The sequence below is a fragment of the Pseudophryne corroboree genome, chromosome 5 (genome assembly GCF_028390025.1).
Source record: "Pseudophryne corroboree isolate aPseCor3 chromosome 5, aPseCor3.hap2, whole genome shotgun sequence".
Taxonomy (NCBI): Eukaryota; Metazoa; Chordata; class Amphibia; order Anura; family Myobatrachidae; genus Pseudophryne; species Pseudophryne corroboree.
The window spans coordinates 259300473-259314550 of record NC_086448.1 but is presented as its reverse complement, the minus strand read 5'-3'; the positions used below and the strand labels follow the sequence as shown (position 1 = coordinate 259314550).

Genomic DNA, 14078 nt, shown 5'->3' with positions numbered 1-14078 from the left:
CAGCTCTACTATGGTGTAATGTGTATAAACAACTCCACTGTGCAGTGTATCATGTATAAGGGTTACTACTGTGTGGTGTAATATGATTAACAGACACTACTGTGCGATGTAATGTGAATTAATACTATTATGTGATCACACCCCTTCCCATGAAGCCACGCTCCTATATTTTAGTTGCATGCCTTTGGCACACACTATCCAGATTGTAAACATAGAGGCACCCAAAGGAAACTTTTGCATTAATGAGCTCCACAAGGTCTAGAACTGGCCCTATCACCAATTTAGGATTTTTAAATATTTTTTCTTTTCAGATGAAACATGCCACCACGTGTTAGCCAGACTCCCAACTCAGTACAGGGGAGGGGGCACCAAAACATTCCCTTGCTCCGGGCACCATGGCACCTAGCCTCACCTCTGATGCTACATGCACAACCTGGAGGGTTTAGAGATCAATAGAAAGCTATTGGCCCACAAATTCATTTTCCCTGCCAATAATTTTGCTCTAACGTGACAGTCTATATGGCCAGTGTCAAATGCCCTGGGCCATCTACCTCATCATATAGTAATCCATCAGTCCCTCCATCACCAAGACCTTTAATCACTGCTTCCTACAATTTATTCCACCAAAGCAGGCTAATGTATTATTTTAGGGATAGAACTTTTGCTAAGTTCTATATAAATGAACTCTATGAATATAAAAAGTTCTATATAAATGTACTCTATGAATATAAAATGACTACTTTACAGGAATCCTCTGTTACAAGACCATTAGCATAAGAAACAATAATGCAGGATCATTTATCCTACTCTGTAAGTTCTCATGATTGTACAAGTCACTTAAGAGTTCTGATTGCTTTCATACAGGTAATAGAATTCCAAGGTGACTTTCAATATCTGTAATTATTTACAGCAGGAAGTGTAATTTTAGCCAGTTACTAGTGGCAAGATGTTATGCAACCTGTATAGTAAAATCACTGGTATATTCAAATAATATATACAATGGAAATAAATCCCACATACTGTACAGTATTTTGTATAGTCACTTTTACGGTTATGGAAATGCTTTTATACGGTGTTATAATAGACTGCATGTTTATAATTCCCCTTCACAGCATATAATATATTATCTTCAGAATATTCAGTTTGTTGCTATACTGCTTATAGGTAAAGCCATATGCATGCCTTAGGATTCAATTTCCTTCTTTATATTGACATGACATCCATTACAGGGAAAAGTCTAATGCTCTATACCTCTGGCTATCATCCATAAACTGTCACTTTTTTTTTGCAGATATCTAGCAAATGAAATTAAGAAAAGAGATGGGTTTGAACTTCTCTGGGAGGTATGTAATCTCACTCTATTACCATGTTCATTTTAACAGATGTATGTTCTAATCTGGTTTTGAGATTGAAAGACTTGTGATTGGTTTTAACTTTCTTAAGGGGGGTACTCACGGAGCGATATTCTAAGCAATCTGACCAGATTGCTTAGAATATCGGCATGATCGCTCCGTGTGTAGCCCCCTCAGCGATAGCGATGCGCGGCCCCGCACATCGCTATCGCTGCTGCTAGATTGGCCTGCATGCAGGCCAATCTAGCGGGTCGCTCACTTCACCTGCTGGGTAAAGTGAGCGGCCCCCCATCTCCCCCCACACGCTCAGCACAGATCGCGCTGTGCTGAGCAGCGGGAGAGATGTGTACTGAGCGGTTCGCTCAGCACACATCTCTCCTGCATCGGCCCGTCTATATGGGCCTTTAAGAAGCAGGTTCCTTTTTTCTTTGGTGTTTGTAGAGTCTGAGCACTATGAGCTTGGGAGGTAATTTAGATCTGATCGCTGGCCTGCTAATTTTGCTGGCCTGCGATCAGATAGTTGCCGCCTCCACAGTTTGCTTTAAACTTCCATATGTAAGAGCCAATACTGTGGTCCTGATTCTTATTTGTACACAAACCCAATGGTTGGTTTGGGGGTCTGCGCAGGTGCAAGACCTGTTCTGCGAATCATGTGCAAAAGAGGTCTTTGATGTCACCTGCAGCCCCCTGTCAGCCGAAGAATGATTGACATGCTACAGCATTTGGTGCATGGCACCCAGCACTGTTCTTCAAACTGGGGACATGTCGCTCCCATTTAGAGGGCATGATAGATCCAGGGTCTGTGTCGTCAGACGCAGACTTCCTGGATCCCGGTGTCCAGATCCAGTGGCCAGTTAGTTTACGCAAGTTGGCCGGTGCCTACAAATATCGTGAATCATGACTGATGGTCGCAATGCTCGCGATGGTGATCTGAGGCTGTGTCTTCAGGTTCGCTCAGCACACATCTCTCCCGCATCGGCCAGTGAGTACTGGCCTATGTACCACTGAATAAACAATATTTGAATATCATTACAGCACAATACTGATAACTATAATGTACACTATACTCAACAAATGCATTCTATTAAGACTGATATTTTTCACTGAGGACCATCTTGTTCTATGACACCATTATTTCCCTGATAATTGGCTCAGTTTCAAAGTGAGAATTTCTACAGGTTTATGACATAATTAATATGATTATTATTATTTATATTTAGCAGCTGTCAGAACAATACCACATAATAGATTAATCAGCAATTAAAAATGTGGTTTTATAAATGTTAGTATTCATCCTGCAACTGTAAGGCCTATTGGTGTCAAAAACATTCTTTAACAAAGGAGCAGAGGATTGAGAAATATATTTACTAAAGGTCGATTTTTTATAAATTTTTATCTATTTTTAATCGATGTGAATCAATCTAAATCGATGCTAAAACACACATGTACTAACATTTAAAATGTAATATCCTAAATTATCTGTTAGTACATGTGTGTTATAACCCTTGAAACACATTGATTTAGATTAATTTTCATTGATTTGAAATCAATAAAAATTGTTCAAAACCCAACCAAAATATCCCCCTAAGACATACACACAAATTTTTATAACTACCGTAATTATTTAAACTATAAATGTAAAATGAATGAGTTATTTCAGTTGTTAAACACTTTTTAAAATGCCTTCAAATGTACTGACTTTCTTTTGCAGCCGGAGTATGCAAATATATGTTTTTGGTACATTCCACCAAGTTTAAGAAACATGGAAATAGGACCAGACTACTGGCAGAAGCTGGACAAGGTAAGAATGATTGTTGTTTCCTGTACCTAAATATGGTAACTGCCTGCTAATTGTACTGTATGTTTCTACATGAAACATCTGCAGTATAATGTGATGTATAAAACTAACATAAAATTAGTCATTCTTTATGGCAGATTAAGTTTCTTACTCCCCCATGTGGTAAATAAGAATGATTGCAAGAACCTGCAGTGGAAGGAAAATTATCTTTAACCACTTTTTAAATATAAGTTTTTCATATATATATATATATATATATATATACATAAAATATTTTTCTTATACACAACTTGTTCTTTCCCTGTATGTCAACCTTGAATTATATGACTTTTTGTCTTTATTTTATATGCATTTTACTTATCGGGCTACTTTAATGTACAGTATGTGTGTCATATAGATTTACCTGGAACTATATCTTTGTAACATTTTTTTTCAGTATGTTTTACAGTAGTTAGTTAGCTTTATTTTGTCTTCAACTATTGCTTTTATGAGGAAGAACATGCCTCAATTTGTAAAAAAAAAATCTCACAGCTAAAGTGAATTTTGTATATTGAAACACTTTTGTGGTCCAAGCTACTGAGCCATCTACTATTGACCTGTTCATTATGTGGTATTAGTCTGACTCCAGCATCAGTATCCGGGGAAAGAAATAGCAGAAAATTTAATAAAGCGGATATATGATAATCAATTTTTGCTGCGCGAAATCAAGATAAGACAATGTTTGGTAAATCATTAATTGTCAGCTAGTCATATCCTTTGCTGGGCTGATTTAATTGAAGAGACAGCATAACATTTGATGCTCAACGTTCTTAATTCAGATGCAGTGTAAAATAGATAAGTCTGCCACCAGTGATCTTTCATAGATAACTCAAGTGGTTATCCACCACTCATGTCAGAATCGAGAATACAGTAGGTGCTACAGAAAGACAGTTTAAAAATTAACACATGCCATCATTTTTTTTAGGTGAATGTTCATAGTAAGGACTCATGATAAAGAGGATGATGGCTCAGGAGTGTATATTTGGCAAATAGGTCATGTAGGAATAGATTCCTATTTGACCGACTCCAGGGGTTCTCCATTTCAATTAATATTTACTATCATTAGGTCATGTTTTCAGGTTTTCTTTAATTGTGTACAGGTGAGTTAATCTGTTTTGTTCTGTCAGTAAATATTCCACTTTCATCCACAGACAGAAATCCTGAAGACATGACATGTTAATTTCAACTTTAGATTAGGAAGAAGAAAATATGTTTTGCACATGTGCAGGACAGTTTTCTTTTAGCTACAAATCGAGAAGGACATGTATGGTACAGTCACACGAGATGTGATTGTGTCAGTGAAAGCCCAGCTGGGTGAAGTCGCACCCCATGCAACTGTGTCAGTTAGGTGATTAGAAACTCTTACATGTTTGTAATGCAAAAAAAGAGGATGAAAGTACACTACGCTAGCTTCTCTCAAATACACTTACTGTATAAAGCGGTTGCACTCCCTTTACCCAGCCATGCTGCCCAATTGTGTTCTGTCAGCTTAAATCTGAAAATATTTTAGCATTTTTAAATCTGAATCTAAAAGTTGAAAAATATGTATTAAAGATAACCTTGCAAAATCTCCTTTCAATACGTTGCGGGAAGTGGGATGGCACGCAGCAGTTATAGATGTTCACAATGTGAATTATTTATATCATGCCAGATCTTACACAAGGGCATCTAAAGGGTTTATTTTAACAAATCAGCAATTTGTTAAAATTGCTGATTTTCAGCAATTCATGTCTTGGGATTTAAAATGCTAATTTATTAAAGGCAAACTTGACAGTTTGTGTTGGAAAATATATACAGTATTTTATACATTTAAAAAAAATGTTCACTATTCAAAAATGCACAATTAAAAAGTACTGCAAGTCTTATGTTCCTTTTGTGGTTATCTAATGAAAATATTTGCAGCTAGCTCTATTATAATGTTCATACAGGAATTCTCAGTAAAGTGGCATTCTTTTTGTCTGTTTGCATAACCTTATAACCTCTTTATCTTCTCCTAAAGCTCTTCTTATCAATCTTCTTCATGTGTGATAATTCTCTCACAAAATAATAGATTGGGAGCATGGCCAAGTAGCAAATAGTGGATAAGACATAATTGAGGTGGGATATGATGTCATTGGGAGCTTGTTCAAGGTCCAGATTGCTGAAATATGACAGAAAATAGGCAATGAGGTGACAAACAACTCTATGTTGGCTCTTTGTCTGCAAAGGATAGCACAAAATGTACAATATATCTAGTAGATGATTTCCCATGGATTTAGCACAAATATGCAAGGTGAATTTAAAGTGCCTTTAAATTGCTACTGTACCCTTCATTTTGTGTGATATTGAAAACTGCTATATTACTTATATTTATTAACAGAGGCAGCAACAGTTATTGATTCTATTCACGAAAATTGACTGATCTAATCTCCACATTAAATGTAGGAATGCTGGTAGAAAATCAGATCTCGGGGGGGAGGGGGGGGTCATATATGAATTGTAAAGAAATGTGGAGGTGTTGGCTAAAATGATTCCAGTATATATCCATAGTTTGTTAGTGAGTAAATGTAATGTAGTGAGCGAGTGGTAGATCCAATTAATGCAACCAATCAAGGGTTTCAGACTCTGGTTTACTATAATCTTATTATATTATCTATGCTTAAAAACAATAGTGATGATGCCCAATGTGGGCTTTGACATACCCTGTTCCTGGGGAGATATTGCTTCTGATCACCAAGTGGGGGTCAGAGGTAGATCCCTAGCCAGGATGAGAGACCTCTATGGTAAAAGAATCAGTACAAAATCTCCCTGGACGGGATCCCGGTGGTCGGATTACCAACACCGGAATCCTGACCAGCACAATCCCGACAGGGGGCGAGCGCAATGCAGCCTCTTGCGGGCTTGCTGCGCTCGCCACGCTGCGGGCACGGTGACTCGCTACGCTCAGCACACTAATTTATTCTCCCTCTGTGGGTGTTGTGGACACCCACAGAGGGAGAATATGTCAGGATTGTGCCGGCCGGGATTCCGGTGCCAGTATTCCAACCCCCGGGATTCCGTCCGGCGGGATGTTGACCGCATCCCATGGTAAATGCTAATAATACTTACAGGTTGCATGAAGAATAAGGCAATGTACCCTCACTCATGTCTTACTAATTTAATTGTTTATAAAACATTAAGGCTAAGTAGGGGCTGAATATACAATAGAATATATAGAATTGGGAAGAACATACAAAATGGGATTCAATATGGGAATATATTGGAAAGAGTTTAGGAACAATAACCATATCACACTACCAACATTAGATAGACAGAAACTTTGTAACATAGGGGGTCATTCCGAGTTGATCACTCGCTAGCTATTATTTTGCTACGCTGCGATCAGATAATCGCCACCTATGGGGGAGTGTATTTTCGCCTTGCAAGTGTGCAGCCGAGTGGTACAAAAAAGTTTTGTGCAGTTTCTGAGTAGGTCTGAACTTACTCAGCCGCTGCGATCACTTCAGAAAGAAGAAAATATGTATACAGCGCTGATTGACACAGGATAATGATCGCAATAGAAGTATTTAATATTTGTGTAAAAACTTATACATATAAAAACATGTCAATATTTAAAATAATAAGCATAAATTCTTTGTCTCACAAATAGATAAATCCGGAGGAATTTGAGACCCTTTTGATACTGGCACCAATAGATATATGCATGCAGAGCATGTAAACAGTCATGAAAGAGGACCAATTGAAGAATAATTCATCCAAATGGATGTGATTACCAAGTCTGTGTTCCAATTATGAGGCTCCCATGAGTGCAAGTTCATATAGCATATATGGGATGAAAATAAATAGGAGGCGCACAATGGTGAAGTACGTTTAAAAAGCTAAATCTTACAAGAAACAATTAAAACCACTCACATTGAAAGATGTGATATATACAGACAGTGCATGAATTAAACAGATTCCTCAGACGAAACGCATCTGGGCGTGGCTAATGGTGATGGAGACATTGTGACATCATTTGTCCAGGAAGCACTCGTGGATTACAGATGGACGCCAGGACTGCTGGCTTCAGAGTAATGACTGGGGATCTGTTTCATTCATGCGCTATCTGTGGTATAGGTATTTGTACCTATATCACATCTTCCAAATGTGAGTGGTTTTAATCATTTCTAGTAAAGATTTGTCTTTTTATATCTACTTCACCATTGTGCACCCTCTACATCTTTTCATCAATGCATAGAAACACTGACCGTTGGGAAGAGGTCTCTTAGGAGTGCTGCACCACAATAAATGGAGAATACCTGGACTTTTAGATATATATATATATATATATATATATATATATATACACTGCTCAAAAAAATAAAGGGAACACTAAAATAACACATCCTAGATCTGAATGAATGAAATATTCTTATTAAATGCACAGAAACACTGACCGTTGGGAAGAGGTCTCATAGGAGTGCTGCACCACAATAAATGTAGAATACCTGGACTTTTAGATATATATATATATATATATATATATATATATATATATACACTGCTCAAAAAAATAAAGAGAACACTAAAATAACACATCCTAGATCTGAATGAATGAAATATTCTTATTAAATACTTTGTTCTTTAGATAGTTGAATGTGCTAACAACAAAATCAAAAATCACACAAAAATTATCAATGGAAATCAAATTTATTAACCCATGCAGGTCTGGATTTGGAGTCACACTCAAAATTAAAGTGGAAAAACACACTACAGGCTGATCCAACTTTGATGTAATGTCATCAAAACAAGTCAAAATGAGTCTCAGTAGTGTGTGTGGCCTTCACGTGCCTGTATGACCTCCCTACAACACCTGGGCATTCTCCTGATGAGGTGGCGGATGGCCTCCTGAAGGATCTCCTCCCAGACCTGGACTAAAGCAACCGCCAACTCCTGGACAGTCTGTGGTGCAACGTGGAGTTGGTGGATGGAGCAAGACATGATGTCCCAGATGTGCTCAATTGGATTCAAGTCTGGGGAACGGGTGGGCCAGTCCATAGCATCTGCCTTCATTTTGCAGGAACTGCTGACACACTCCAGCCACATGAGGTCTTGCATTGTCTTGCATTAGGAGGAACCCGGGGCCAACCGCACCAGCATATGGTCTCACAAGGGGTCTGAGGATCTCATCTCGGTACCTAATGGCAGTCAGGCTACCTCTGGTGAGCACATGGAGGGCTGTGCGGCCCCCCAAAGAAATGCCACCCCACACCATTACTGACCCACTGCCAAACCGGTCATGCTGGAGGATGTTGCAGGCAGCAGAACGTTCTCCTTGGCGTCTTCAGACTCTGTCACGTCTGTCACATGTGCTCAGTGAGATCCTGCTTTCATCTGTGAAGAGCACAGGCCGCCAGTGGCGAATTTGCCAATATTGGTGTTCTCTGGCAAATGCCAAACGTCCTGCACGGTGTTGGGCTGTAAGCTCAACCCCCACCTCACCGTCATGGAGTCTGTTTCTGATCGTTTGAGTAGACACATGCACATTTGTGGCTTGCTGGAGGTAATTTTGCAGGGCTCTGGCAGTGCTCCTCCTGTTCCTCCTTGCACAAAGGCGGAGGTAGCGGTCCTGCTGCTGGGTTGTTGCCCTCCTACGGCCTCCTCCACGTCTCCTGATGTACTGGCCTGTCTTCTGGTAGCACCTCCATGCTCTGGACACTACGCTGACAGACACAGCAAACCTACTTGCCACAGCTCGCATTGATGTGCCATCCTGGATGAGCTGCGCTACCTGAGCCACTTGTGTGGGTTGTAGACTCCGTCTCATGCTACCACTAGAGTGAAAGCACCGCCAGCTTTCAAAAGTGACCAAAACATCAGCCAGAAAGCATAGGAGCTGAGAAGTGATCTGTGGTCACCACCTGCAGAACAACTCCTTTATTGGGGGTGTCTTGCTAATTGCCTATAATTCCCACCTGTTGTATATTCCATTTGCACAACAGCATGTGGAATTGATTATCAATCAGTGTTGCTTCCTAAGTGGACAGTTTGATTTCACAGAAGTGTGATTGACGTGGAGTTACATTGTGTTGTTTAAGTGTTCCCTTTATTTTTTTGAGCAGTGTATACATATATATATATATATGCTAAGAAATTAGGAGAGCGCACTGGTAAGTTTAAAATGTAATATCTTTATAAATAAAGTGTAGTAGCAACGTACATTTCAGTTTCAGAAGACAAATACAGCATGTATTTAAAAACCGTCAGGGCTCTGCTCTGCTCCGTCTCGCTGATAGCACTGCACCAGCTCTGGTTCCAGCAGCTGACGTCACAACGTCCACGGTGTGTAGCCACGCCCAACGTGTTTCAACCAATAGTGGTCTTCGTCAGGGGATGTGGTCATTGTCCATAAGCAGGGATTTTATACATACACCCTTCATTGTAAGTTTAACTCTTTCACATCAGTTTAAAAGTGAGAGACACGTTTAGGTATATTCTAATAAACACCATTATAACAATTCACAACAAAGTAAAAATAAAAAGAGTGCAGCACACTAATCAGTCCCAATTCTCACAGAATCGATTTTCCTAACAACATTAAACTGCAATTGTTTTTAATCATTTTAATGGTACTTTGCTATATAACTTCTAGCTAAATGGGGTTAACAAACCTCCCCACGCCCAATCATTAATTGGGATCAGATCACTATGCTGCACTTTACAAAAAATATACATGTATTTTTACAACCTCTCTATAAAATATAATTCCATATATCCAAAACAAACACATATTCAAAGATTATATCCTAAAAAATATATGCATATATACATATATATTAATAATAAAAGGCAGACTTAATACTATAATCGGACCAAAAAACCTAAAAAATGTATAATCCAATAGATGGGACTTCCACTCATTGACAAACAGCTGTTGATCGTAAATTCTTCCATCTCATATAATCAGAATGCTATTGATTCAGTGCATTTTAACCCATACGTCCAGGCCCATTGTTTGAGATCCACAGGTCGGGACTCAGCCGCTGCCACTTATGGATCTCAATGAGCCTAGGCACACAGGTTAATCATGTAAAAACGGAACAATATCACATCCTTCATTAAGTCCTTGTGGTGCAAATGTGTTTAGGGTATATATCCAGTAAGTTTCTCTCTGAGAGAGCTTTTTTAACAAATCACCTTTTCTATCATCTAGTGTAATTTTTTCTATCGCTTTGAACTTAAACCCTTTCAAACTGGAATTGGCACATTCTTTAAAATGACGGGGGACACTGTGATTTTCCACTTTGTGTAAAATGTTACGTGTGTGTTCTAATATGCGCAATTTCAGAGTTCGCTTCGTTTTACCAACGTAGCTTTTACCACAGCTACACTCCAATAAATATATAACATGGGTACTCAAGCAGCTCAATTTACCTTTAATCTTCCATGATTTCTTTTTACTGGAATCAAAGAATTGTTTATTATCCTTATGTGCATATTGACACACTTTACATCTTTGACAAGCAAAAAATCCTTCAGTTTTATATATATCTGACTGGTCATTAATGGATTTCAGTTTGCTTGGAGCCAATCTATTTTTCAGGGAACAAGATTTCCTATATATGATCCTGGGTTGCTGCGGGATGACATCTCTTAATAACGGGTCAAGACACAAAATGTCCCAGTGTCTCTTAAGTATCTTTTTAATCTCTCCTCCCTTTACATTATACCGTGTCACAAAAGAGACACCTTGTGTATGACCCGACATCACATCTTTTTCCTTGTATACCGTTAGCTCTTTCCTATCTCTATCTAGGGCTTTTTTATAACATTTTTTTATCAGTGTCTCTGGGTATTGTTTTTCCTTAAACCTTCTGTTATAGATTTCCGATTGTTCCTGAAATTTATCTATTTGTGAACAATTACGTCTCAATCTGACAAATTGAGAATAAGGGATATTCTCTAACCATTTCTTATAATGGCAGCTTTGGTAATGAACATAACTATTTCTATCTATCCCTTTAATATGGGTATAAGTGTTTATTTTTTCATTACTACTGTAATCACTGCTATCCAATATAAGATCCAAAAATTCAATTGTACTTTTTTGATGATTAGAGGTAAAATGTAAGTTATAATCATTGTCATTTAAATATACCATGAATTTTTTGAAATCCTCGTCATTCCCCGACCATACCACAAGTACGTCATCTATAAACCTTTTATATATATGTATATAATTTCGAAAGGGGTTGTTATTATAAATGACCTCCTTTTCCCATTTCCCCAGATAGAGATTTGCCAGACTTGGGGCATAGGGGGTCCCCATTGCAACCCCACATTCCTGATTAAAAAATTCACCCTGAAAATTAAAATAATTATTCTTAAGGATATAACCCATACATTCCAACAAAAAATTCCTGTTTTCACTTGTTAAATTAGGATCTCCTTCTAGAAACATTTTAGTGGCCTCCAATCCCCCCTCATGCGGAATACTAGTATATAGGGCCTCGACATCAATCGTGGCCCAACTAAATTCATTTCTCCATTTTAGATCTCCTAGTTCATTCAAAATCTGTGTTGAATCTTTAATATATGATTCTAATTTAAGTACATGATCTTTTATATGTGCATCCACAAATTCTGATATGCTTGATGAAGCCGATCCTATCCCGGACACTATAGGGCGTCCGGGTGGCTTGTCCAGCCGTTTATGGACTTTTGGAAGGCTATAAAAAATTGGAACCCTAGGATGAGGGTTAAACATAAATCCAAATTCCTCTGAATTAATACTACCATCTTTTACACCTTTATCCAACAAAGATCTCCCTTCTTCTACAATCCGTTCTGTGGGGTCCTGAGATAATTTTCTATAAGTGTTTCTATCATTCAACAATCTTTCACATTCCTCCAAATAATCCTTTCTATTTAACAAAACAATACCTCCTCCCTTATCCGCCATCTTAATAACCAAAAGGGGGTCTTTTTCCAACGTTTTCAAAGCAGCTCTTTCTCCTTTGCTCATATTATCCTTAAACTTAAACTCATTACTACAAAGATTATCTAGATCTTTTTTCACCAATTTGGAGAATGCATCAATAAAACTGCCTCTGGATTCAATTGGATAAAAGTTTGATCTCTTTTTAAAACTTTTACTATTATTTTGCACATTATTCTCCCCATCTGTATGTTTATTTTGTTTAACAAAGTGGCGTTTCAGAGTCAGGTTCCTTATAAATTTATTTGTATCTATAAATAATTCAAACCCATTGGGGGACGTATTAGGAGCAAAGGATAATCCTTTTGACAATAGGGTACTTTCATTTTTAGTTAAGATATGATCTGACAGATTAAACACCTCTGTTTTTAACGGGAATTCTGTCTTCTCATTTTTCCCCCTCTTTCCTCCTCTTTTGCCTCTCTTTGTTCCTCTTTTTTTCTTTTGGTTCCCAATCCCGGGCTGTGAACTACTTCTTTGTTGTTGAATGCTCTCCTTTCCCTCCAATTCCCCTCTCTCTGAAAAAAATGTGCATTCCGGGTTTTATTTTCAGGTGTAGATAGGGCTTCATATCTATTAGTGGTGGGGATCCTATAGGGCCTCCCTCCATTCCCTCTATATTGGTTGTTATTACCTTGTTGATATTTATAGTGATTTGTTACTTGCTCTTTTGTATTCCACTCTCTTCTTTGTCTCGGCCAATTCCGTATTGTCCCTTCACGATAATCTGTAGTATCACGTTTAAATTGACTAACCTTAGTTTCTATGATATCCCCTTCTAATTTTTTGATACGATTATCACCCTCAGCTTTAAGGTCCTTAAATTCTTTCAGATCCTTAATAGGTTCCAACTGTTTCTCTAAATCACCTATCTCCATATCTATTTCACCAAGGATTATCCTTTGCTCCTAATACGTCCCCCAATGGGTTTGAATTATTTATAGATACAAATAAATTTATAAGGAACCTGACTCTGAAACGCCACTTTGTTAAACAAAATAAACATACAGATGGGGAGAATAATGTGCAAAATAATAGTAAAAGTTTTAAAAAGAGATCAAACTTTTATCCAATTGAATCCAGAGGCAGTTTTATCGATGCATTCTCCAAATTGGTGAAAAAAGATCTAGATAATCTTTGTAGTAATAAGTTTAAGTTTAAGGATAATTTGAGCAAAGGAGAAAGAGCTGCTTTGAAAACGTTGAAAAAAGACCCCCTTTTGGTTATTAAGATGGCGGATAAGGGAGGAGGTATTGTTTTGTTAAATAGAAAGGATTATTTGGAGGAATGTGAAAGATTGTTGAATGATAGAAACACTTATAGAAAATTATCTCAGGACCCCACAGAACGGATTGTAGAAGAAGTGAGATCTTTGTTGGATAAAGGTGTAAAAGATGGTAGTATTAATTCAGAGGAATTTGGATTTATGTTTAACCCTCATCCTAGGGTTCCAATTTTTTATAGCCTTCCAAAAGTCCATAAACGGCTGAACAAGCCACCCGGACGCCCTATAGTGTCCGGGATAGGATCGGCTTCATCAAGCATATCAGAATTTGTGGATGCACATATAAAAGATCATGTACTTAAATTAGAATCATATATTAAAGATTCAACACAGATTTTAAATGAACTAGGAGATCTAAAATGGAGAAATGAATTTAGTTGGGCCACGATTGATGTCGAGGCCCTATATACTAGTATTCCGCATGAGGGGGGATTGGAGGCCACTAAAATGTTTCTAGAAGGAGATCCTAATTTAACAAGTGAAAACAGGAATTTTTTGTTGGAATGTATGGGTTATATCCTTAAGAATAATTATTTTAATTTTCAGGGTGAATTTTTTAATCAGGAATGTGGGGTTGCAATGGGGACCCCCTATGCCCCAAGTCTGGCAAATCTCTATCTGGGGAAATGGGAAAAGGAGGTCATTTAT

General features: G+C 38.0%; 1 protein-coding gene across 2 annotated transcripts in view; it reads left to right on the top strand.

The window, feature by feature from the left end:
- GADL1 (glutamate decarboxylase like 1) overlaps positions 1-14078 on the top strand; it is a 604742-nt gene that overhangs the window by 512622 nt on the left and 78042 nt on the right. For both annotated transcript variants that reach the window (XM_063922280.1, XM_063922281.1), the window contains exons 13-14: positions 1292-1343; positions 3064-3153. In XM_063922280.1, the coding sequence (XP_063778350.1) occupies positions 1292-1343; positions 3064-3153 (142 nt within the window). The remainder of the gene's footprint in view (positions 1-1291; positions 1344-3063; positions 3154-14078) is intronic.